Source organism: Pelobates fuscus, chromosome 9 (assembly GCF_036172605.1).
Source record: "Pelobates fuscus isolate aPelFus1 chromosome 9, aPelFus1.pri, whole genome shotgun sequence".
NCBI classification, from domain to species: Eukaryota; Metazoa; Chordata; class Amphibia; order Anura; family Pelobatidae; genus Pelobates; species Pelobates fuscus.
The window spans coordinates 150,036,769-150,061,777 of NC_086325.1; the positions used below are offsets into that span (position 1 = coordinate 150,036,769).

A 25,009-nucleotide genomic window follows, 5' to 3' on the forward strand; every position below is an offset into this window, starting at 1 on the left:
CTATATTGAATTTGTATCCGGAGATTTTGGCGTACTGCTCTAGGGCTTGAATAAGAGGTGGTAAGGAGGCTGTCGGGTCTGTGAGGGTGACAAGTAGGTCATCCGCGTAGACTGCGGTTTTGTACTCTTCTTCTCGGATTTTGAGGCCTTTTATGGCTGTATTTCGTCTGAGGTTCTGTAGGAGCGGTTCTAGAGATAGGGCGCACAAGATCGGTGATAGGGGGCACCCCTGGCGTGTTCCATTGTGTATGGTGAACATGGGTGGTTGTGTAAGGGGCAATAGGAGGCTGGCCCTTGGTGAGGCGTATGTTTGTAGTGCTTCTAGGAAGCACGTAGGGAATCCGAATTTCTGGAGCGTTGCGAATAGGTATGGCCAGAGCAGCCTATCAAAGGCCTTTTCTGCGTCTAGTGATAGTAGTAGGGTTGGGATCCATTTCGCGGTTGCGGCCCATATTAGGTCGATTGTTCTTCTGGTGTTGTCGCTGGCCTGTCTTGTGGGGATGAAACCTACCTGGTCAGGGTGGATGAGTTGAGGTAGGTAGGGGCATATCCGGTCTGCCATGAGTTTGGTGAATAGTTTTATGTCTACATTAAGTAGGGAGATGGGCCGGAAATGTCCCGGGTCTAAGTGTGTTTTATTGGGTTTGGGGAGGAGGCAGACTGTGGCCTGGAGCATTTCTTGTGGTAGTGGATTGCCTTGTAGGATGGCATTGTATAGGTTGCATAGGTGGGGGAGAGTGTGGGGGCGAACGTTTTGTAGTATAACCCAGTGAACCCGTCTGGGACTGGGCTTTTGTTTGGTTTGAGCGATTTCATGGTGCTCGCGAGTTCTTCTGGCGTTATTGGGTCAATCAGTTTTTGTGCTGCTTCATTTGGTAGGGAAGGTAACGGAGTATGTGTCAGGTAGTGGTCGATGAGTGTTTTGGTGGCGTTTGGGTTCTGCCGCGTTTCGGGGTCGTGGTCGTATAGGGACGTGAAGTAGTTTTGAAATACTTCGGCTATCTTGTTGGGGTCTTCTGTTATGGTTCCATTTGGTGTAGCTATTCTGTTTATCTGTTTCTGGGCTGTGCGTTGTCTGAGCTTTCGTGCCAGTAGAGTGTCAGCCTTATTGGCCTTGTCGTAAAAGAGTTGTTTGGACCACAGTAGGGCTTTTATCGAGTCCCTTTTCATGTGTTCCTTGATTTCCGACTGGCATTTTGTAATTTTAGCTGTCACTTCTGGTGTGGGGTTGAGTTTTAGTTTGGTCTCCAGGGTTCTGAGTGTCGCCAGAGTTTGTTCCAGGTGGGCGAGCTGTTTTCTCTTATGTATGGTTGCTTGGTTTATTAATGTCCCCCTGAGGACCGCTTTGTGTGCCGCCCATAAGGTGCATTTGGAATCTACCGAGTCTTTATTTGTTTTGAAGTATTCGGTCAGGGCCTGGTCAATCGTTGTTCGAATCTGTGGGTTGTGGAGGAGAGTGGGGTTGAGCCTCCATGACCATGGTCGGGCTGTGCCTGGGATGGTGAATGTTAGTGTGGTGTTTGCGTGGTCGGGCCAGGTAATCTGGCCGATGGACATGTTCTTGAGCGAGGGTGCTATCGCCGGGAATATTAAGATGAGGTCTATGCGGGAATGCGATTGAGGTGGGTGGGAGAAGAAGGTGTAGTCTAATGTCGTGGGGTGTTGAGATCTCCAAGCGTCTATGAGGTGGGTCCGGTCGAGGAATGCCGAAGAGTTTGTCGGCTTTTGTCGTCGGTTGTCGGCGTTGTGCGTGGCTTCTGGCTCGGCATCTATCTACTGTGGGCGAGGGGGTGGCGTTGAAGTCTCCTCCGATGATCGAATGGTGGGAGGGGAATAGTGCCAGGTGTGCTCTAAGGGTGTTCCAGAATGAACTGGTGGGTATGTTGGGCACGTGTACTGAGGAGAATGCATATGTTGTGGGCCGATTTTGCCTATTATTGTGAGGTATCTGCCTTGTGGGTCGGCAATGGTATGAGAGGGGGCATGACTTCCGTATGATGATGGCTACTCCATTTTGTTTGCCCTTGGGGAGCTGGCGTAGTGGTTCACCCGATAGTGTCGGCTCAGGAGAGGAAACTGCTTGGTTTGAGTGAAGTGAGTCTCCTGGAGTAGGAGTATATCTGCTTTCGAGTTATTGGCCCACCGCATGAGTTGGTGTCTTTTGGAGGGGTTGTTTAGGCCTTTGCAAATGATTGATAGGCAGGTCAGAGTGGCCGGCATCTTTCGTGGTTAAGGTGTTCGGGTATTGGAGTGTGTCCTGCTGTTCGTATTGTTGTAGGGTCGAGGTGAGGGGAGTGCCTCGGGGAAGGGAGGAGTAGAAGGAGGGAGGGGGAGAGAGAAGGGGGGGGAAGAAGAAGAGAGAGAGAGAGAAAAGAGGGGGGAAAAAGGGGGGGGGGAGGGGTTGTGGAGTGAGAGTACCTGGTCTTACTAGGTTACTGCCAGGTGTCGTGTCGGAAGAGGGGGTTGCGTCTTTGGACTTGTGTTTGCTGTTTTGTTATGTGTCCTTTCCGCGGTCTCTGTCCCCTGGGTTGGGGAGAGTGCCGGGAGTGTGTTATCCGTGTGGGGTTGTGGGGAGAAGACGGCCGGTATACCAGGTGCTGTCCTCCCCGGGATTCTTTGGTTGTAGTATTTCGCTGTTTTGTATGGTGTGGTGGAGGGTGGGTCCCCTATGTGGTCTGGTTGGTCCTCCCTGGGTAGGGTTGCTGTGCAGTTTAGTGCGGTATGGTTCGGTGGGTAGTCGGGTGGGGGTTTCTGAGGTCGTCTTGTGGTACTGTGACGGGTGTGCGGGGGGTGTTTACCCTGATGGCTGGTTGCCGTCGTGTAGGGTTATACCAGAGTCCTTTGGTTCTTGTCCCTGGTATGGTCGGTGCCTTGAGTTATGTTGGGGGGTTTGGTGTGGTTTCCCTTCGGGTCTGTGTCCGTTGAGGTGGGGAGGTGTGTGGTGGGGTCTGGTACCTAAGGTGGTCGGGGGTCGTTATGGTTTGTTGCCTGGGGCATGACTGAGTTGGTTGTTGCGTGAGTGGGGCGTATTTCAGTCCCTTGTTCGGGGGGGTCTGTGGCTTTGGGATGTGGTGTGTGCCGTCGGTGTGTCATATCCCTATCGGTCTCTAGCTTGGGGTGTTCTGGGTGGTCCCTTTTTTCGTCTGCTGATTCAACTAATGGGGCTCTTGTCCCACTGGGGTATCCTGGATTCGTTGTTCAAGGTGGTCTGTGATGCGTGTCATTAGTCCAGTCAGCGTGTTGGGTAAGACCCCTGTCCTGCTGGTGGTCCGTGGATCTTGCTGGTGCTGTCCCTGGGTTTTTTCTGGGGGCTCATTTGTCATCCGCTGCTTGTGGTGGTGTGAGAGGTGCCCTGGTTTGGTCTGATCGTCAATAGTCGTAGTGGTCTGGGGCGTGGCGGTGTTGTTTGGTGGGTATTTGGGCGGGGGCTCAGGTGAATTGCCTCGTGGGCCGAGGTGGGTGGGTGCTTAGTCGTCGGGTCGGAGTCTTTGTGTCTTCTATGCGTGGGGAGTTCATTGTTTGCGGGGCTGATGGGTTTGTAGAGCATTCGGTGGTGTGTACATAACACATTGGATAATAAACATTCAACATTAGGCATTAAACATCAATCTGATACTTAACATGCGATGTGGTTCGCCCCTTAACGCTAAACACCTTGTGTATATATATGTCTCGATAGTGTTGTGGGCTGGTTGGTATTTTGGTGGGGGGCTCAGGCGAGTTGCCTCGTGGGCCCCCGAGTGCTTTGTTGTTGTGTGGGGGGCCTTTGTGTCTTCCGTATTTGGGGAATCTATTTCCCTCAGGGTTGTTGGGTTTGCAGCGCATTTGGTGGGGTATACATAGTACCTTGAGTAATGAGCAGGCGGCTTCAGGTTGTAAACCGCAGTCTGACTTCACACCCGCAGTGCAGCCCACCCCTCTCCCCCTGCCGGTCACCGTCTATGGATCTCTTAACAGTTGTAGTGCCCGGTGGTCAAGTCGGCAGGGGGATCGGGCGCGCCGCCCAGCGGGCCCGCGTCTCCCATGCCCGGGGAAGTCACTGCCCCCAGGGCCAATGGGTCAGCGGAGACTATGGTGGGGGCCCACACCACACTGAGGGAAAAGCCTCTAGCATCAGGCATCGAACGTCATGTGGCTCGCCCTTAAGCACTGGGCGCCTTGTATAGATACCTCCTTGGTGGTGGTGTTAGGCGCTTTTTAGCGGGAGGCTCAGGCGAGTTGCCTTGTGGGCTACGGTGGGCGGGTGTTTCTTTTTTGGGTCAGAGCCTTCATTTTGTCTATGCTTGGGGGAGGGGAGTGCTCTCGGGGTTAGTGGACCCGCAGGGCAGTTGGCTTGGTCTGTTGTCTGGATGGACGGGGTCTCGGCTCTCCGTGTCGGCCGTTTTCTGCGGGTGAAAAAAATGGAAGAATGAGACAGCGCTTACTTAACTTATAGGCAGCAACCTTAAAAGGAATCCCTACAACCCTTTAAAATAAGACAAGAAAAACAAAAAAAAAACAGCCTTTTTTATTGGTTCTCGGCGGGTGGGTCGGTGGCCGGTGCAGGTTGGCGTAGTGAGAGTCCGATATGGTTGGCGAAGTCCTGCATATCCGTGACTTGGTGAAGGGTGTATGTCTGATCCCCCTTTTTGACGAGGAGCTTGAAGGGATGTTCCCACATATATCACCAGCCCTTCTCCATGAGCGCGGTCGTAAGGGGCTTGAGTTCCCGGCGTTTCTTCAGAGTAGTCGGTGCCAGGTCCTGATAGAAGTGCAGGGTGTGTCCCTGATATGTTGGGGGGTTATCCCTTGCTGCTTTCATGAGCTGCTCTTTTACAGGGAAGTATAGGAGCTTGGTGATGATGTCCCTGGGCGCGTTCATGTTGAAAGTTGGGGGATGCAGGGCTCTGTGCGCTCGTTCAATGTAGAGTTCTTGTTCAGGTGTGTCCGGTAGAAGGGAATGGAATATAGCCCGGATGGTAGGTAGTATTGCCTCAGGTTGGACCGATTCAGGTAGGCCCCTTATCCGGATATTTTGTCTTCGTGATCTGTTGTTAAGATCTTCTAGGCCATCCTCCAGGTATAGGACCCTTTCTTGTAGTGTCTCAATATCCCTGGAGTGTGTCTTGGTTGTGGCCTGTGTTTCCGTTATTTGTTTTTCTGCGTGGCTGGTGCGTGAGGCCAGGGCCTCCATGTCTTCTTTGAGGCCCGCAATTTGTTTCTCTAGGGCGGCCGTTGTGTAGGCCTTGATGTCGTCCGAGGTCTCCCTGAGCATCCTCCTGAGGTCCTCCTTTGTGAGGGGTGTTGTTCGCTCCTCCGCGGGTTCATACCCGTCGGATTCGGAGCCTGATTCTGTGGGGCCCTGTGATAAAGATGCCCGTCCGTTGTCCTTGCTGCGGAACATTGTGGCCACAGACTGAGTAGTGTCCCGTCGTTTTTTGGTGCCTCCCATGGGGTAGGTAGATGAGGGGTATGTGGGGTGGCAGTAGGTCGGGTTTTGGTGGCGAGATGCCGTAGTTTTGTCGCTAATATTTGCGGATTGTAATCCCGGGGTCGGAGAGTTAAGGGCTCACGCGTCCGTCTCCATGAAGGGTTAGGCTCCGCCTCCAAGATTTGTATTTTTTATAGAGTCTCTTTCAACTAATGTTTAAGAGTGTTTGTTTTAGATCAATGAAAATGTAAGGCCTTTTAGTTTTATTACAAATATTTTATATGATACATTTTTGTATAATTTGCTTCGATCTTTGATACATTTTTTTTTTTTTCTTCTCTGCTTTCCCTCTATCTTCAGTGGTAAAATAAGCTATTTTACTCACCCGCCAGAGACCCACACAATGCCCACGCACATCAGCGCTGAGATTGTTACAGAAATGGGGAAAGCCTTTGATTTTGAAGCACTGGAAGCGGACAATAACGAGTCCTTGTCAAGTAAGTGGTGCAGAGAATATTGAGGGGATTCTGCATTGTGGCCAAGATCACAGCTGGGTTTAAAGGGGCACTGGAGGGACTGTAACAACTTTATCTTATTGAAGTGTCCGGAGTCCCCCTGGTGCCGTCCTTCTATTCAGTGTTAAACCATCTTTAACATTTTAATGCTAAACTAGAGTCATCAGCAGCCCATCCCTTCTGTGCTGCTTGGTTTAAGGCAGGGGTGGGGAACCTTCGTCTCTCCAGATGTTTTGGACTACACCTCCCATGATGCTTTGCCAGCATTATGTGTGTAAGAGCATTATGGGGGATGTAGTCCACAACATCTGGAGAGCCAAAGGTTGCCTATCCCTGGTCTAAGGAGCAAGTACACGTCCAAAGTGTCCCTGTTTAGAAGGGACAGTCCCTATTTTGGCCCCCAAATCCCTCTGTCCCTCTCTTTTTATCCTAATGCCCCTCTTTTTTTTTAGGAGGTCCATATTGTTGGTGTATATCAGAGCTCTGCAACAATAATACTCTCTGTAATGTGTCTTTGTTACAATAGGTGTATTTAGAAATCCAAAAAGAAAAGTCCTGCGCTCCCTCCCATCACTCTTGGGCGGCAGCAACGACTACAGAACACATCAGCTAATACATATAGTAAAAACCAAAGGATAAAGGTTCCTGCGCTCTCTCCTTAATCCCTATGTATATTTAAACAAATTGAGGTCATTTAATTACTCCAATGGCCACTGGAGGGAATGCCCGCCTGCCAATGTCAAGGCAGACCCCCTAGACGGGTCCTACTCTGACCCTTTACCTTGCTTCCTTGAGCTTCTGGCAAAAAAATCTCTGAGACAGAAAGGGGTATTTTATTATATACACCCCTATATACTTGTTAACCCTTAATAGGGAACACATGGGATGGGCGGCAGCATTGTAACCTAGCTGTGTGATACAAAAAGTGAATACAGTTACAAGACTGCCGCCCATCCCATGTGTTCCCTATTAAGGGTTAATTAGTATATAGGGGTGTATATAAAAAATACCCCTTTCTGTCTCATTAGAGATATTTTTGCCAGAAGCTCAAGGAAGCAGGCTGAAGGGTCAGTGTTAGGACCCGCTTAGGGGGCTCTGCCTTGACGTTGGCAGGTGGGCATTCCCTCCAGTGGCCATTGGAGTAATTAAATTACCTCCATTTGTTTAAATATACATAGGGATTAAGGAGAGAGCGCAGGTAACTTTTTTTTTTTTTCTTTGGTTTTTACTATGTATTATCTGATGTGTACTGAAGTCATTGCTGCCGCCCAGGAGTGATGGGAGTGAGCGCAGGACTTTTCTTTTTGTATAACACAGCTAGGTTACAATGCTGCCGCCCATCCCAAGTGTTCCCTATTAAGGGTTAATAAGTATAAAGGGGTGTATATAAAAAAAAATACCCCTTTCTGTTTCATTAGATAGATTTTTGCCAGAAACAAGGTAAAAGGTCAGAGTAGGACCCATCAAGGGGGGTCTGCCTTGACGTTGGCAGGCGGGTATTTAGAAATCCATCTGTGTAAATGAGATACATGGTTCTTGTTCTAAATTACGTTTTAGTTAAATTGTTAGGAGTAAGTCACATAAAATGTCTCAGAACTGTCCTGCTCCTGGCCACAGCTCCCCTCACACCCCTAAAATTAAAGTGCCCCTTTTTGTCCACTTGAAAAGTTGGGAGATATTAGGACACATTAGCCTGAGCTGAAGTGGGCGGTTGTGATTGGCTGAGAGTGTCAGCTGACTGCTTTCAGCTTATAACATTGCTGGTATGAATTGGTATGGCTAGAAATAAGTGTGTAATCTCTGCCTTAGCCACACCTCCAGTAGAAGCCAGGCTGCAGATGGCCAGGGACGCTTTAGTGTTAAACTGCTCGAAAATGGTTTAACACTGAATGCAGACACAGCATCAAGGGACTCCGTGCACTATAATCAATTCATGAGATTAAATAAATACAGTTTTTACAGTCTCCCTATAATCAAACATCTGCAGCCTTTCTCAATCCTGTCTGCTAACCCCGTTTAGTGGCATTTTTTTTATATCTGAGCTACAGCTAAACTCCCCTGAATTAAAGTAGGAATATCATAAAATAGTGTTTTTGTTTTGCTTTTTGGGTCCTGATTGCAAGTCTTAAGAACATGACTATATTGATCAATATGATCAGCATTTACATAGCGAGAACTTATTCCGCTGTGCTTAACAATAAATGAGACCATTACAAAAGGCTACAGGAACAATAGGTTGATGAGGACCCTGCTCAAACAGGTTTACAGTCTAGAGGAGGGTGATGTTCTCTTAGTTGCCAGCTGCACTTTGAAAGGTTGATATTTCATAATATTCTTTGTAATTCTGTGATCCCCTCCAGAGATCCAGGCTGCACCTCAAGGCATTGCCATGGAAGCGTCAGGTCTAACCACAGCAGCTCAAGAAGTGGATGACGTCGAACTAGATGAATCCAGCGAGGAGGAAGAAGCTCTTAATTCTATGGAAGAGGACGTAGATCCCGAGGTATGGCCTGGTTATTTGGGAACATAGGACTTTTACAAAAAAAGTTAAATTTTTAATCTGTACAACATTTATGCACTTTAAAACATAAGAAACTTACCTTGCATGATATGTGTTCTGTAAAACCATCAGGCAGTAGACTGCTGTAGGATGTTGCAAATAATATTAACTAATGGGGGGGGGCTGTAGGATGTTGCAAATAATATTAACTAATGGGGGGGGGGGCTGTAGGATGTTGCAAATAATATTAACTAATGGGGGGGGGGGGCTGTAGGATGTTGCAAATAATATTAACAAACTCACTTGAAAACAGCTTTTAAGGCTGTGACAGATGCTACTGACTCATCAATCTTAGTTGTGGATAGATGTATATGCTAATAGTGTATGCGGAAGTGAAAATAAATGGACAGTGGTCTCGGTAAAATGTTTCCGGTTTAAAGGACCACTGTAGTGCCAGGAAAACACTCGTTTTCCTGGCACTATAGTGCCCTGCGGGTGCTCCCGCCCAGCTCTGGGGAGAGGAAAGGGTTAAAACTTACCTTTATTCCAGCGCTGGGCGGGGCGCTCTCCTCCTCCCTTTCGGCTGAATGCGCATGCGCGGCAAGAGCTGCGCGCGCATTCAGCCGGTCTCATAGGAAAGCATTTACAATGCTTTCCTATGGACGCTTGCGTGCTCTCGCTGTTATTTTCACAGTGAGAATCACGCAAGCGCCTCTAGCGGCTGTCAGTGAGACAGCCACTAGAGGATTTGGAGGCTGGCTTAACCCTTATATAAACATAGCAGTTTCTCTGAAACTGCTATGTTTATAAAGAAATGGGTTAACCCTAGCTGGACCTGGCACCCAGACCACTTCATTAAGCTGAAGTGGTCTGGGTGCCTAGAGTGGTCCTTTAAGTCTTGTATCGGTATTCAGTTAGTCCTTATTCATGGCACAGCTGTTGATTTATTGTGCTCTGTCTTCCAGTTTGGCCCTATGACTGTTGAAATTAAAAGCACCAAAACAAAGTCAAAGACTGAACCTGAACAGATCCCCAAAGCCCCCAACCTTAACGAAATCAGAGCGGTGGACCCCCTGCAGCAAGGACAAGCCCTGCGTGCCGCTGGCAAGAGGCGGAAAAAGCTGCAGAAGCGAGCCAGTAAGTTTAACAAACTTGTTGACCTAGTTTGTCGATACAACCCTGAAAGGAGTGATGTAAAGATGCAATAGTGTTAGTTTTATTGAAAAGGATTGCAATACCCACTAGTTGCCTCTGGATGTCACTATAGTACAGTCTTCATTGTGTTAAGTATAAAGTTATTTAAATGGGTTCGAACTATAATGAATTTAGCAAAGATTACTGAGAGTATACACTGACAGGGTTATTCAGTAAACGTTTCCCAAATCTGCTCGTTTAAGATTCACCATTCAGATTAAATTTGCTAGAATTCATAATTTAGTGAACTGTGAGGGCGGCACCTGCAGGGGTTTGCTGAGCAAGGCCAGTAACGTTGGGGAAAACATTTTTTAAATTCTATTTAAAGGCACTAATTAAGGTCGTTTAACCTTATCTCTCTGCAGACAAAATTGCTACCAAGCTCTCAGACTCCCTGACTATGGCCATGAATTTCGAGCTGTGTGATGACTGAATAATCGGGGTCCCAGCAGGATCAGTGCTGCTTCACAAGAATAGATTCAACGAAAAGGCTGAATTGGCAAGAGAGACTCTACTCACTCCGCTCCCATAATCTGTGTACATACTCATCGCTGGGTTAAGTTTTATCAAGACTGAGAACTTGCTGTAATACAAGTACTTCAAGCCAACAAACTGCTCGGACAGTTTTTCATTTCATTGCCAAAATAGAATAAATTAAAAAAAAACAAAAAAACCGGGAATTCAAAATAGCTGGTATTATCTAATGGCCCAAATGTGAATTTTTTTTCTTTCTCCCCCACTCTGTATTTACAGTTTGTGTTTAAAATGTGTCTGGTACATGTTATAGCTCTTGGTATAAAGTCTATATTGGGTTAATTGTGATATATATTCTTAAGGGGGGGATTAAGTGTACATTGAATTTTCAGTGTATGTGGAAGTAGAGTTCGTTAAAAAAAAAAAAAGGGGGGGGGCACGTGTTATGTTTCACGGCCGTTATAGTGTAAGATCATAACAGATGAGTACAATCATGGTGTATGACTAGATTTCATGGTCTTATAGCGTTCTATAAACTCTCCAGCTATGCTCAATGTGGAATTTATGGTTGACCCCATGGGTAAACACAAAAATGTTGAATAGAAACACTTTAATAGAATATATTAAAAATGACAAGATACAGTTAGGATGATAGAGTTGAAGCATTAAGGGTCTCAGTCCATAGCAACATATGGTTTAAATATCTGCAGAGATATATTGGTCCATACAGTGAATACATTTTCCTTGGAATATTTAACTTGCATTTGTTTCAGTTGATGAGACTTCAGCTTACACAGAAGGTGACTTGTTTCTTGATTCTGCATTGTGTATGGTATACCTACAACTGAAAATACACTTGTATAGAAAACAGAAAATTCAAACTTGGACCCGCATTACATTTTTCGGCAGTTATAATTAAGTAAATACTGCAGTTATTATGTTTTTTTTGTTTTTTTCCAGTCTCTGCATCATAGTTATTCTCCAACTGCTAGTTAACGGAAATTGCAACATTTTGACAAAACTAGCAGCCTTTAAAATTAAAAATCTCCAACTGCTTTAAAGGGACACTATAGGCACCCAGACCACTTAATCTCATTGGACGCAGTGTCCCTGTTCCCTAAACCCTGCAATTCTAGAGAAACTGCAAGGCTTATATTGCAGGGTTAGGACTGCCTGTAGTGCCGTTTCCTGGAGTTTAAGTTCGCAAAATGATGTTGGACGTCCTCAAGCTGTTAATTAAGACATTCAGCATCTCAAAATCCCCCATGGGAAAGCATTGATTCAAAGCTTTCCTATGGGGAAGGCATAATGCATGCACACTACGTTCTCCCTTGGGGCAGACATCTGAGGAGGCTGACTTTAATGTTGGAATAAGGAGAGTGAATTTAGGGGTTATTTAACCCTTTGAGTGTTGCAGGGTACGGCAGATGACTACTTTAGAATACAGCTTTGTATTCCTAAAACTAAAGTGTTCCTTTAAACTCAGTTAAGTGAATAACAGTTTTCAAAATATTTTAAGATACAAGAGTTGGTTAATCAGTATGACACTTACGCAGTTTGAACTGGTTCCAATTACCGCGGGCGGAACCACAGGGATCTTCAATACAGAAGGCCGAATGCTTTTTCTACGGCTTGTGCTGCGAGATCGAGAACGGCTCCTTCTTTGCTGCATTGTCCTGGTCCTCTAAAGAAGAAAGATGGCCTTGGATCATAATTTTAAAAGAAATTACATAGCATGCCAACCCCAGGAACCTGGGACAGCATGGGGCAAGTTACACAAAATCGTCTCTTAAATCCCCGATTAATAAAAAAAATTAAAAATGGTTCTGCTTTGCAAGGTGCGAAGGGTTAAACAAATGTAACAGAAGTCACTCTGTTGGAATTTATGCCCCGTCAAATTAAGTGCAATTGTCCAGCCACCTATTGGATCGCAGCTCTTGTCATGCTCAGTGAGATTCTGGCTGAGGCTAATGGGAGTGAAAATAAACATCTGATGTAATGTGACAGTGGGGGACAACCACTTGTTAACCCCTTAAGGACCAAACTTCTGGAATAAAAGGGAATCATGACATGTCATGTGTCCTTAAGGGGTTAAACAGCTGATGTTGAATATAACTCCAGTTATTTTCATCCAGTATCTGGCTGAGCCCAATAGGAATTTCAGTCAAGAATAACTTTATATAGCACATGAACCGAAACAGTATTTAATATATATATTTTTTTATAAATTTACACAAATCTTGAAATCTCAAAACTACCCATCTAGGAGAAAACTTTAGACTGGAGATTTGTCCTAAAAGGCCTCTCTCTGAGAAGCAATTTTCAAACAAGAATTTCATTTGACAATATACCCGGCAAAAAAAAAAACACAACATACTTTAGTAACGGAGATTACACTTACCCCTGGCTGAGTCACAGCAATATTATATACAGCTGGCTCGGAGGGTCTTGTACTTGTCCTGCGACTAGCGCTGCGCGACCTTGAGCGACCCCTCCTCTTTGGAGTGCTAGTAATCTGTGCTGATGGACAAATAAAAAAAAATAAATAAATAAATAAAAATCTAGAACATTAAATATTTGTTTTGTTTTATGACAAGTGGAATTTTGAAATTTGGCCACTTACTACCTCCGAACATATTTGGCAATGAGCATTTCAGTTACTCCGTAATTAAAGTATATTTTGATTCGGAATTTGGGAAATCTGCTGATCCCGAAATTGCCGTAGTTTGGGCCAAATTGCCGTTTGGTCCACAACGACTCTCCATGTTTAATATTCAGGTGGATTGCATCCACTCACAGCAATGTTAAAACAACGAACCTATAAATCATGACCTTTACTAGACTGTATAAAGAGGAGGATTGAAAATGTGTTGTGGCAGAGTAACGGGATTTAGATGCAAGTCAATTTTGTAAAGTGAGAAGGTCTCCTGTTAGATCATTATGCATCAAATATAACCATCATGGAAATGGTGACAAGGATCATATACAAAACAAACACTCTGTGGAACAGAATGATGCAAAATTAAAATTCATTATAAGGCAACTTTGTTTGAAAGTAAATATCAAATGTTAGACAATAAATGCCATTTCAGATACTTTGGAGACAGTCTTAAAACATTGTGAGAGTTCAACTTACCCAGATGTTCGCTATGCCGAGAGTCTAGCAGGTACTGTTCTCGGGTATTTTCCAAAAGAAAGGATGGGTCAGGAATTCCAGAATCTCCAAACATCCGATCATTTGTCAGTAGAACTTGGTCGTCTGAGACTTTTGGGTTTTTTAGAATATGTTCTACAGCAAAGGTTACACACACACACACACACAAAAAAAAAAAGTTACAACAACTAAGAAGATCAAGAGGCCAAAAATGTAATTAAAGATTGGAAACATGCCTAAAGGGTCTCATAAAGAATATCCACACAGTGATCTTTACAGAGGACTTAATAAAGATCAAATGTCACGGGTGGTGTTATTTTATAGATACAAGGGGGAAAAGATATACATAAAATGGTCACTCGTGGAACAAAACATGAAAGTAGTATAGCAAATATTTGGCATGATTGTCAAAAAAAAAAAAAAAAAAAGTTATTTGTTTGATAATAAATAAAAAATATTTTTACAAAAAAACGCAAACACTCTGTGGGTGTTTCTTTGCACAGGTACACATCACTTACCAACCGGGTTCCGTTCCTAAAACCCCATTGTAGAACAAATTGGTCAGTAAGTGAGGAGCTATGGGATTCCCTGCTCTGTTGCGTTCGTCTATGTTCAGGGAAATATCCCCGAACATAGACGAACGCAGAAGATCGGGGTATCCCTCTAATTCCCATGATGGCTCGCACTTACGACCAGCTCTCTCACAGGGTGGTAAGTGCAAAGTCGTAAAACAGGTAGGTCATAAAAAGAGGACCACCTGTAATTCGATAACAATGGATTCAGCGTTTAAGTTTCCTGGTTTGGTACCGAAATACAAAAAAAACAATACATACAAAATAGGAAATACCAAAAAGTTAGATAAACAGAATACTATACATTTCTATCTGCTCTTTTTTCCCCCCAACCTCTATTTGTCACTTCTAACTTGATTTGTGAATAAAAATCCATATTTAGTGGCTGTAACCTAAGCAATCACTCACCCCCCAATCCAATCTTTTTGGAGGGGCCTGGGATGGAACCCCTAATTACAAAACAAAATGGCTTGTCCATTTTTTATTTCGTTATTTGGACAGATTTCATTTCAGTTTGGGATTTCAGTTGAATTGCCAGTCACCCAAAATTCAGATGAATTACAATTGCTGGTCGAGGCCCACAGGCCTTTTTTTTTTTTTTTTAAATCTCTGTGCATCCCAAAATCTGAGTTTCTATGGTGAGGTTATAGACCTAGACTTAGCCATGTATTTAATTAAAATAAAATTAAAAAATGCTGTAATGCTCCTTGGCTGTGCCTTATAACTTCCTATTGCAGCATGCTGCGGTCAGAGGAGGTTGGCTGTCCTCATTTAGATTGGAGGCTCTGGCAAATCTTGTCTTCCTGGTTCCATTGCAGATTTGGAATTAAGTACAAGGAAATTCATGCGGTCAACACAAACTTCCCTGATGTTACCTCTTTCTCACAGGGTACAGACAGCACAACAATGGCCTGGTTAAAGTGGGGCACTTTTTTGCATCGTTTTTGCACATTTCATTCATTTGAGAGGGCTAGACTAGAAGCCTGGTCAGCCACATATATTGCAGCCCACCTGGAACTACCCCAGTGGACATCAAGAACACAGGCCACCAGCCTTTGTGCAAATTTAACCCCTTAAGGACCAAACTTCTGGAATAAAAGGGAATCATGACATGTCACACGTCATGTGTCCTTAAGGGGTTAAACAGTGCTCGGCTTAAAAAAAAGGCAAAACACAATTCCGGTCTGCTTATACAATTCTGCAACTTACTCCTGTACTATGTTGTAGGTGGACATCGAAAGAAAATCTTCCTGTATCTTAATTTTTACAAGAATGATTTGAGGCTTTTGCCCACAACCCAATTGCCAGCCCTCTCATGCCTGATGAGCTTGGCCACATTTCTGTCCATTCTTAATAGATCAGTACCTGCTTCTCGGATAATGCTCTGTAACTCCGCTTTTGTTTCCTGCAGACCATGCAGCACCTCCAGGCTCTGTCTCTGCACATCTCGATGGGTTACAGTGAAGTAGAGGAGGACTAAAAGTCCAATGGATGTGGAGATTCTGCGCGATATCCCAACCCAGAAAGCTATGCTCTCCTGGAAAGAAGAGATCAAGTGGCAGCAGGTTAAGTTTGAAATGGTGGGGCACAAGACTCTACTCCCCTCCCCGGAATTGCTTTCTGTCCCTTAATATACTCAAAACATAAGACTTTAAGGTCTATTCAAGATCTATAGACACACATCTGTAAAACAACAACTACCCATGTAAAAAAGGCTGATCCCACCCTCTGATTTTCATATCCAATGGCAACCCTAAAAACTGGACAATATGCACGCTAGTCTTTTGGGTGCTCGAAATCTTACAGCCCAATGCAAAGCCAGTGGGGGACACCAGAAATGTTACAGAAGAATAGGTATCTGAGGGAAGTACATTAATAAAATGGGGCATTTTGCAGAAATGCTCAAATATCTTGACATGATTCGTTACTGAAGACTAGGATGTATCTCCAGTCATCAATACAGGGCAAGGAGAGGAGACGAAAAGAAAAAAAAATAAATAAAAAAATAATGACACAAGAAGTTTTATTTAAATACACACCTATCAATAGTCCTCACCATGCCAATAGATTTGTTGGAATTAGTACAAGTCACTCACCGTCTGGTCAAAGCCAGAGTCAGTACCTCCAAGGATATATGAACAGATCATTCTCTCTGAATATACATTAGCAGCTACTAAGCCAAACAGGATCAATCTGTAAATACATTATTCCAACAGTCAGTATTTCACAAGATTTAGAAAAAGGCATTATTAGTTTTTATAAATATTGCAATTACGATGGCTATATTTTACAGTATGAACAGTAGTTCCAAAACACTACTAAAAACACAAATATATTTGAATTGCTGCAATACAAATCATTCTTTTGAATTTAAATGGTATTTTTATTCTTGTCCAATTACAAACGTTGCCTTCCACTTTTACTTTCATGGCATTCTGTAGAATATTCTATAATTCATAGCGCCTTGCCATTCTATGCCGAAAATATATATAAATAGTTGTGAAAGCATTTAGTATATAGACAGCATTTAACAATGAATACTCCAGTATTCCCAGAAAAGATACCTTTAGATATGCCTGATTTGAATTTAGATCCTAGGGTGAGCAAAAAAATCAGGACGCAAGAAAATACTGAGAACGGACAACAGCTCAATTAGCCTGCCCTTTGGTGGGTCCCCGCTCGGATCTCAAGCTGGTTTTAGCTCATCTTGTGCCATTACAGAGAGAACATCTCTGAAACATATCAGACTGGTCCCACCCATACAAGCTGTCCAGATCTGAAATGCCAGCAAGTTCCCTCTGCACGAGAGACACAGCAACCCCAGACGATTGTTTCAGCCTTGTTAGGCATCATCAGTGAGGCATAGCTGATTTCTCTCTAGGCACCGTGAGCAAGGGGTCCACGTCTGGATTACCCTTTAACCCCTTAAGGACCAAACTTCTGGAATAAAAGGGAATAATGACATGTCACACATGTCATGTGTCCTTAAGGGGTTAAACTTGTGAGAGCAAAAAACAGGACGCAAGAGAATACTTAGAACGGGCAGCAGCTGAAATAGCCTGCCCTTTGGTGGGTCCCCGCTCAGATCTCAAGCGGGTTTTAGCTCATCTGGAGTGTTCATGTGGCGATATAACTACAGCATACATCTTTTAGTGATCTATCTTATATGTATGAGTCATGCCAGGAATTAAACTTTCCCCCCCTGAAGTTTGACCATGCATGACAAATATTACAGTTGGTGTACTAACCAAGTGAACTATCTTACCAGCTGGTTCATTTCAGTAGACAGGCAGCCTAAGGAAGTGTAAAGCAGTGGAAGGTACATACCTGGCTCCAGAGGTTCTCTGTGTGGAGGTGAGCAGAAAGACAGCAACACAAGCCAAAAGGTTGTAGAGGAAGGAGTAGAGCGAGTTGGATTCTCCAACAACAAACTGGTGGAGGAAGGTGATCCGGTTAAAGATTTCAGAGAATAACAAACGCTGTTCAGTGGCAGACTGCTCCATCTCTTGGAAAGCTTGCTTCATCCCTGAGATTAGACCATAATGTGTGAATCTACATGGTTCATTGAAAAGGACGGGTTTTCTGCAAATTTTACTTGCTCTTACCCAGCGTGGACTCCTGTAGTGTCTGTTTGAGAAGGTGTCCGTTTCGTAGGATCTCCTCCTGAGACTGAAGAGTTGCATTCTGGGCTTGCATCATCTCTTCTGCCAATATGTTGGTGGCCTCTAGCTGCTTGGCTACACTGTCAGAGTGTGCAGTTAATCTGCAGAGAAAAATTAAAATAAATCAATAGTAGGCGGGAGCCTGGTTTTGTGGAAGGGGCTAGTCCATCTATTTAAAAGTACCCACCTCATCTAGACAGTAGTCGCATTGTGATCGGTGCAGCAGGTATCCCAGCCTCCACTCCCAATTTTCAGAACACACCCACCCCACCCAACAAACTAGCGTACGAACATCAAGATGTGTGTTGTAAAGTGGTCTAAGAATTCCACTCAAACGTCATCATAACGTAGTGAAGCTCAGTACATCCTATTTACCAGATGTGCCACAGAGGAATCTACAAATGGATCAGTCATCTTTTCGAGACTTGGAGATTCATTTCATTATAAATTTGGGTAGATAGTACGAATTTCTGAACTCTGAGCTGAATCACTGTTTTAGTGTTCCCTGCAAGGGCATAGTGCTCTGAACATAGCTCGAGCTTTAATGCTTTGTTTGTTGGGAACAGTCCCTGGTCTACCCAAAAGCACAACACCAGCGAATGTAGATGGGATAGGAACCCAAAATCTGGACAGTTGGGAGGCATGGGCTAGTGGACTACCATTAAATGTTGATTTTATTCACAGATCACGTGAGAAGTGATTAAGGAGGGCAGAAACTATATTTCTTCAGTATTGTCAGGGCAGAGTTAAATTGCCAAGGTAGAGTCTACCACCTCACCACCAGTAGTATTTTGAATGCTGTACTATACCTCGTCACTTACCTTAGAATGGTGTCCTGGGCCTGCTCCTGCCACATCTCATTCTGCAGATAGTAACAGATACTGTGAGCATGAGTGAAGAATTCTGTGTACGTATTGAAGGCCACTGAGTCCATACCACGTGTGCACTGCCGTATGGAGTTTTTTTCTGTACAGACAGGGTAGTCACGACCAGATCTCAAAAAAGGTTTAAAAAAAAAAAAAAAAAACACACTTTAGATCAGTACAAAATAAAATAAAAACAAAACATATCTAATGAGGTTTGATGAAAACCCAAAAACAGTTTGAGAACTACAGGTTTTCCTACGATTCGGAGACATTTACTTTTTATATTTTTCTCGCTCTCTAGTATGGTTTTTATCATGTAAAAAACACAAATTCCACAGATATCAATACGTTAAAAAAAAAAAAAAAAAAAACGGACAGAGTTTTTATTTAATATAAAGCCCTAGACCAGGGGTAGGTAGCCTTCAGAACTCCAGATGTTATGGACTACATCTCCCCTGATAATTTACTAGCATTATGGCTGTAAGAGCATTATGGGAGATGTAGTCCACAACACGTGGAGTGCCGAAGGTGGAACTACCCCAGACCTAGAAAAATGCTAAAATACAAGCAGTCACCTCTCCAAGTGGCAGTGTGTGAATGCCAGAGCTATGCGGCTTTGTTGTTCTTCATCCAGTTGCTTGCACCCAACATCCACAGTCTGCAAGGCCCGGGTCCAGCAGTCTCCGAAACGAGGGTGCCGTGCAAAGTCCTGGAGTTTCTGCAGCTCCGTCTTGCCTTTCTCCATTACTGCTGTGTCCGGGTCAGAATGCGCACACAATAGGGTGAGAGCCAACACCGGCAAGATGGCAACAATAGGTAGAGGAGCCATTTTGAAAGACTGTCTGAAGGGGCATAATAATAAATGGAGAAGTTGCAAAACTAGACTTTTGTTAACTGAACTAGACATTGCCAATGATGGATTCCAGAACTTTCTTTACCTTGAGGTAAAACTTTCTTTACCTCAACCCCCTCAGTATTTTTCCAAATTGTCCACTTTAAGACATTGTGTCTGTGTACAAAGTACCCTGGAACTGGTATCCAATGCCACTTCAGCTTAATTTACTCCTTTACTGAGCCCAATGAGGAGAAGGCATCCTAATAAAGGTTCTGAATAAGTCAGACACGAACCTTTTGTAATGGTTTCCCTTTTGGCACTAAACAGATCAAGTCAATACTCATGGCTGCGATGCAGCAACAGCTCCCTGGGCCTTGTTATAGGAGGATGAAGATCCCACAAGATCATAGACAGGTTAATAGGTTGGGGCCCACCTTCACTCCTCACAAAAGGGATGGAGAATAGGGCCATGCATATTTCTGGGCTCACTCGTCTTATCACTGGGTCCTAGTTGGCTGCCCAAGTCCCCTTATGGAAGAAAGAAGATTTTGTCTAAGGAAAAGGAAAGGTTTGTTTTTTTTACTGTAAGAACAATCAGGATGTGGAATTCTCTGCCTGAAGAAGTGGTTTTATCAGAGTCCATACAGATGTTCAAACAGCTACTAGATGCATACTTGCAAAGACAGAATATTCAAGGATATAATCTCTCAATGTAGGGTAATAACTGCTTGATCCAAGGATAAATCTGACTGCCATTCTGGGGTCAAAAGGGAATTTTTTTCCTAGCTTGTTGCAAAATTGGAAGTGCTTCAAACTGGGTTTTTTGCCTTCTAATGGATCAACAGCAAAAAACAAATGTGAGGAAGGCTGAACTTGATGGACGCAAGTCTCTTTTCAGCTATGTAACTATGTTTAATCCTGCATTGGGTCTAAAGACTCTAGAAGCCAGGAGGAAGGGGAAAACATGATATCTAGAGCAGTGGTAGGAAACCTTTGGCATTCTAGATGTTGTGATAGCTACATCTGCCATAATGCTAGCAAAGCATCAGGGGAGGTAGTCCACAACATATGGAGAGCTGAAGGTTGCTTAATCCTGCACTTGAGCTTTGCTACTTATAAAGTAGGGGTGCCAAAAAGGTAGATCCTAGATGGTGTAGAACTACAACTCCCATGATCCTTTGCATGCCCTTAGAATACTTTAGAATGACAAGGCATCATGGGAGCCAGGGCCGGCCTTAGGGGTGTGCGAGCTGTGCGGCCGCACAGGGCGCCATGGTGCAGGGGGCGCCCTGCGGCCGCATAGCTCACACGGCATGTCTGTTAGCCGCAATGGGCTGGGCGGGCGGCTGCCGAGGGAGCACTTCCCTTGAGCTGTTTGCTCAGCTCCCTCGCCGGCCGCAGAGTGAGGCTGGGAGGCGGAGGCGGAATATGACGTCATATTCCGGCTCCCAGCCTCACTCTGCGGCGCGCGAGGGAGCTGAGCAAACAGTTCAGGGGAAGTGCTCCCTCGCCAGCCGCCCGCCCAGCCCAGCAGCCACTGGACCACCAGGGAGGAAGATACCCCCCCCCCCAGCATTCCCAAAGGTAAGGGGGGGGGGGTCTAAATAAATTTTAAAAAATGTGTTAATGTGTATGTTAGTGTGTGTCTGACTGTGTGTGTGGCCGTCTGCCTGTGTGTGTGTGTGGCCGTCTGCCTGTGTGTGTGTGTGACTGTTTGCCTGCGTGTGTGTGTGGCCGTCTGCCTGCGTGTGTGTGTGGCCGTCTGCCTGCGTGTGTGTGTGACTGTTTGCCTGCGTGTGTGTGTGGCCGTCTGCCTGCGTGTGTGTGTGACTGTTTGCCTGCGTGTGTGTGTGACTGTTTGCCTGCGCGTGTGTGTGTGTGTGTGACTGTCTGCGCGTGTGTGTGTGTGTGTGACTGTCTGCGCGTGTGTGTGTGTGTGTGACTGTCTGCGCGTGTGTGTGTGTGTGTGTGTGTTTGACTGTTTGTCTGTGTGTGTTTGACTGTTTGTCTGTGTGTGTTTGACTGTTTGTCTGTGTGTGTGTGTTTGACTGTCTGTGTGTGTTTGACTGTCTGTGTGTGTTTGACTGTCTGTGTGTGTTTGACTGTCTGTGTGTGTTTGACTGTCTGTGTGTGTTTGACTGTCTGTGTGTGTTTGACTGTCTGTGTGTGTTTGACTGTCTGTGTGTGTTTGACTGTTTGTCTGTGTGTGTTTGACTGTTTGTCTGTGTGTGTTTGACTGTTTGTCTGTGTGTGTTTGACTGTTTGTCTGTGTGTGTTTGACTGTTTGTCTGTGTGTGTTTGACTGTCTGCGTGTGTTTGACTGTCTGCGTGTGTTTGACTGTCTGCGTGTGTTTGACTGTCTGCGTGTGTTTGACTGTCTGCGTGTGTTTGACTGTCTGCGTGTGTTTGACTGTCTGCGTGTGTTTGACTGTCTGCGTGTGTTTGACTGTCTGCGTGTGTTTGACTGTCTGCGTGTGTTTGACTGTCTGCGTGTGTGGCTGTCTGCCTGCGTGTGTGTGTGACTGTCTGCCTGCGTGTGTGGCTGTCTGCCTGCGTGTGTGTGTGGCTGTCTGCCTGCGTGTGTGTGTGACTGTTTGCCTGCGTGTGTGTGTGGCCGTCTGCCTGCGTGTGTGTGTGACCGTTTGCCTGCGTGTGTGTGTGTCTGTCTGCGCGTGTGTGTGTGTGTGACTGTCTGCGCGTGTGTGTGTGTGTGTGACTGTCTGCGCGTGTGTGTGTGTGTGTTTGACTGTTTGTCTGTGTGTGTTTGACTGTTTGTCTGTGTGTGTTTGACTGTTTGTCTGTGTGTGTTTGACTGTCTGTGTGTGTTTGACTGTCTGTGTGTGTTTGACTGTCTGTGTGTGTTTGACTGTCTGCGTGTGTTTGACTGTCTGCGTGTGTTTGACTGTCTGCGTGTGTTTGACTGTCTGCGTGTGTTTGACTGTCTGCGTGTGTTTGACTGTCTGCGTGTGTTTGACTGTCTGCGTGTGTTTGACTGTCTGCGTGTGTTTGACTGTCTGCGTGTGTTTGACTGTCTGCGTGTGTTTGACTGTCTGCGTGTGTTTGACTGTCTGCGTGTGTTTGACTGTCTGCGTGTGTTTGACTGTCTGCGTGTGTTTGACTGTCTGCGTGTGTTTGACTGTCTGCGTGTGTTTGACTGTCTGCGTGTGTTTGACTGTCTGCGTGTGTTTGACTGTCTGCGTGTGTTTGACTGTCTGCGAGTGTTTGGCTGTCTGCCTGCGTGTGTGGCTGTCTGCCTGCGTGTGTGGCTGTCTGCCTGCGTGTGTGGCTGTCTGCCTGCGTGTGTGGCTGTCTGCCTGCGTGTGTGGCTGTCTGCCTGCGTGTGTGGCTGTCTGCCTGCGTGTGTGGCTGTCTGCCTGCGTGTGTGGCTGTCTGCCTGCGTGTGTGGCTGTCTGCCTGCGTGTGTGGCTGTCTGCCTGCGTGTGTGGCTGTCTGCCTGCGTGTGTGGCTGTCTGCCTGCGTGTGTGGCTGTCTGCCTGCGTGTGTGGCTGTCTGCCTGCGTGTGTGGCTGTCTGCCTGCGTGTGTGGCTGTCTGCCTGCGTGTGTGGCTGTCTGCCTGCGTGTGTGGCTGTCTGCCTGCGTGTGTGGCTGTCTGCCTGCGTGTGTGGCTGTCTGCCTGCGTGTGTGGCTGTCTGCCTGCGTGTGTGGCTGTCTGCCTGCGTGTGTGGCTGTCTGCCTGCGTGTGTGGCTGTCTGCCTGCGTGTGTGTGTGTGTGTGTGTTTGTGTGTGACTGCCTATGTGTGACTGTCTGGCCAGACTAGATGGGCCGAATGGTTCTTATCTGCCGTCACATTCTATGTCTGTGTGTTTGTGTGTGGCTGTCTGTATATGACTGCCTGAGTGTGTGTGTGTGTGTGTGTGTGTGTGTGTGTGTGTGTGTGGGAAGGGGTAAGGAGTGGGGGAGGGGGGGGCGCTGTGAAGATTTTTTGCACAGGGCGCCCAAATGCCTAAGGCCGGCCCTGATGGGAGCTGTAGTTTTAAAACATTTGGGGTTCTACCTTTTGGGTACCCCTGGGTCTAAAGTTTTCGACAACTAAGCCAGATCAAGCAGGTATAAGTAAAGCCATTACAAGGTATCTCCGACTCGGCGATCAAAGCCTTGTGCCATTTCCTGTTGTAGTCATCATTGCTTCTAAGAACACAACTGTTATTCCTGGTTAGCAAACAATATATTGGAATCAACGCGGCCTTTGATTTCAAACGTTTCTGTAATCCCCAAATTGACAATGCATACATCAGTATCTAGACAGCCACAAACACATGGTGCCACCTCTGGGACTCCACTAAAGCATGGAGCACCAAGTCAGAACCTTCATCTTACTGAGATAATCAAACACAAAGCAGATACCTGTGGCAGTATTCCTGCAAAAAATCTGATTATAAAAAAAACAAACAAACAAAAACAAAACACACAACACACCACACACAAACATATTAACCTGTAGTTGCATCATTTTGACCGAACCAGATCAGGTGGACGTATGCAACTTTTTGGTTTGACAGTGCCAACATACTACTACCATAAGGCAAGTACTACCATAAGGCAAGACATGGCTTCCTCACATTTGCCATTAGCTGGGCCTGTATAAACTCATGGAATTTAAAAGTGCCAAGTTGTACCCATGGAAATATATCTCGATGTCGCATCTTAAAGAGGAACAGCCGCTTCTAAATATGTGCCCCCTAGTGGGCCCTGAAACGTAATTAAGGGGATCTTCTACTGGGACTGTAGTTTAGTCAGTGAAAACGTTGCAGTATGATGGGAAGGGCCTCCCCATACCTTTTAAGATAATTGTTAATCTTACACCAAAAGAAGAAGAAGAAGAATCCAAATTGGAGAAAAAAAAATAAAAATTCTCAAAATTTACTGGTGCGATTCCCTGAATAGCTGATATATCTTATGCTGTTGGGTAGTACAGGAAATATGCTGCCCTGTATAATTAAAGGAACCAGCTTGATTAACAGATGTCACTCTTAATACATATGAAACCAACACAAAGCGAGCGTGAGATTTCATGAAGTCGTGACGAATTCAGTAAAATAATAGCAAATCCGGTAACCTGAAGAAAGTGACACTAAAGTGTGAATCGCTGGGAATTTAGAGTGAATTTCACATTTGAAGCCAAAGTAGAGTTTAAACAGTTCTTAAAGTCATCTATGATTTCAGTGAAATGAAATTAACTTTAAATTCAATTCACACGTTAGTGAATAACCTTCCAACTCACTACAAGATACACATCAATACATAGAACCGTAACTGGTTTTTAAAGGGTACTGTACAGACTTGCCATGTTGGGAGTTCACACAATACCTGGTATAGATCCCAGTGTTCTATGGAGGCTCCACTGATACAGAGTTTCAATCACTCACCATCACTCAGCTGCCTCTACTGATCATCAGCATCTAGACTCACTCATTTCCTCTGTGCTCAGGATATTTAACCCCTTGCCTCCTGCTGCAACGTTTAAAGGGACACTCTAAGCCAGGGGTACCCAAAAGGTAGAGCCACAGAAGTTTTAAAACTACAGCTCCCATGATGCAGTGTCCCTCTTAAGGCATTCGAAAAGCATCTGGGAGATGTAGTTTTATAACACCTGGGGATCTACCTTTTGGGCACCCCCGCTCTAGGCACTGTGATCACTTTATCCCATTAGCCTGAGCAGTACAGATTGGACAGCTTGTGACAATCATTCAGTGTGAAGTGGTCATGGTGCCTGGAGTCTGTATGTGCAGTGTTTCGGTTTGAAAAGCCACGCAGAGATTAACCCGCTGGCTGTCGAAGGTGTAACTCCTCCACTTCCAGCTGTGT

The 25,009-nt window shown here is 45.3% G+C and overlaps 2 protein-coding genes across 3 annotated transcripts in view; one reads left to right on the forward strand and one right to left on the reverse strand.

The window, feature by feature from the left end:
• Nucleotides 1-10,231, forward strand: part of GNL3L (G protein nucleolar 3 like) — a 29,396-nt gene extending 19,165 nt beyond the window's left edge. Inside the window, exons 12-15 of the mRNA XM_063431501.1 lie at nucleotides 5,771-5,907; nucleotides 8,286-8,428; nucleotides 9,391-9,562; nucleotides 9,985-10,231. Coding sequence (XP_063287571.1) covers nucleotides 5,771-5,907; nucleotides 8,286-8,428; nucleotides 9,391-9,562; nucleotides 9,985-10,052 — 520 coding nt within the window. The 3' untranslated portion in view covers nucleotides 10,053-10,231. The remainder of the gene's footprint in view (nucleotides 1-5,770; nucleotides 5,908-8,285; nucleotides 8,429-9,390; nucleotides 9,563-9,984) is intronic.
• A 462-nt stretch (nucleotides 10,232-10,693) lies between these two features.
• Nucleotides 10,694-24,621, reverse strand: LOC134572503 (uncharacterized). Of its 2 annotated transcripts, none has more exons than XM_063431502.1 (11): nucleotides 24,571-24,621; nucleotides 18,923-19,189; nucleotides 18,303-18,476; nucleotides 17,425-17,582; nucleotides 17,147-17,345; nucleotides 15,916-16,012; nucleotides 15,185-15,356; nucleotides 13,230-13,382; nucleotides 12,495-12,613; nucleotides 11,646-11,777; nucleotides 10,694-10,937 (listed from the first exon to the last, which is right to left on the reverse strand). In XM_063431502.1, exons 2-11 carry the CDS (start codon nucleotides 19,174-19,176, stop codon nucleotides 10,932-10,934), a joined length of 1,464 nt encoding a protein of 487 aa, XP_063287572.1. In that variant the 5' UTR covers nucleotides 19,177-19,189; nucleotides 24,571-24,621; the 3' UTR covers nucleotides 10,694-10,931. The 2 variants fall into 2 exon arrangements, with proteins under 2 accessions (XP_063287572.1, XP_063287573.1); XM_063431503.1 differs by lacking the exon at nucleotides 24,571-24,621 and adding an exon at nucleotides 24,512-24,568.
• Nucleotides 24,622-25,009: the final 388 nt, after the last annotated feature.

What these genes read in the sequence shown, in the direction of transcription:
- LOC134572503 (XM_063431502.1), bottom strand. Translation starts at nt 19,176, where the DNA reads ATGGCTCCTCTACCTATTGTTGCCATCTTGCCGGTGTTGGCTCTCACC. An exon ending in GCCCAGGACACCATTCTAAG is followed by an intron (nt 17,583 to 18,302) that starts GTAAGTGACGAG and finishes TTTTCTCTGCAG; the next exon opens with ATTAACTGCACACTCTGACA. An exon ending in CAGAGAACCTCTGGAGCCAG is followed by an intron (nt 16,013 to 17,146) that starts GTATGTACCTTC and finishes ATGTATTTACAG; the next exon opens with ATTGATCCTGTTTGGCTTAG.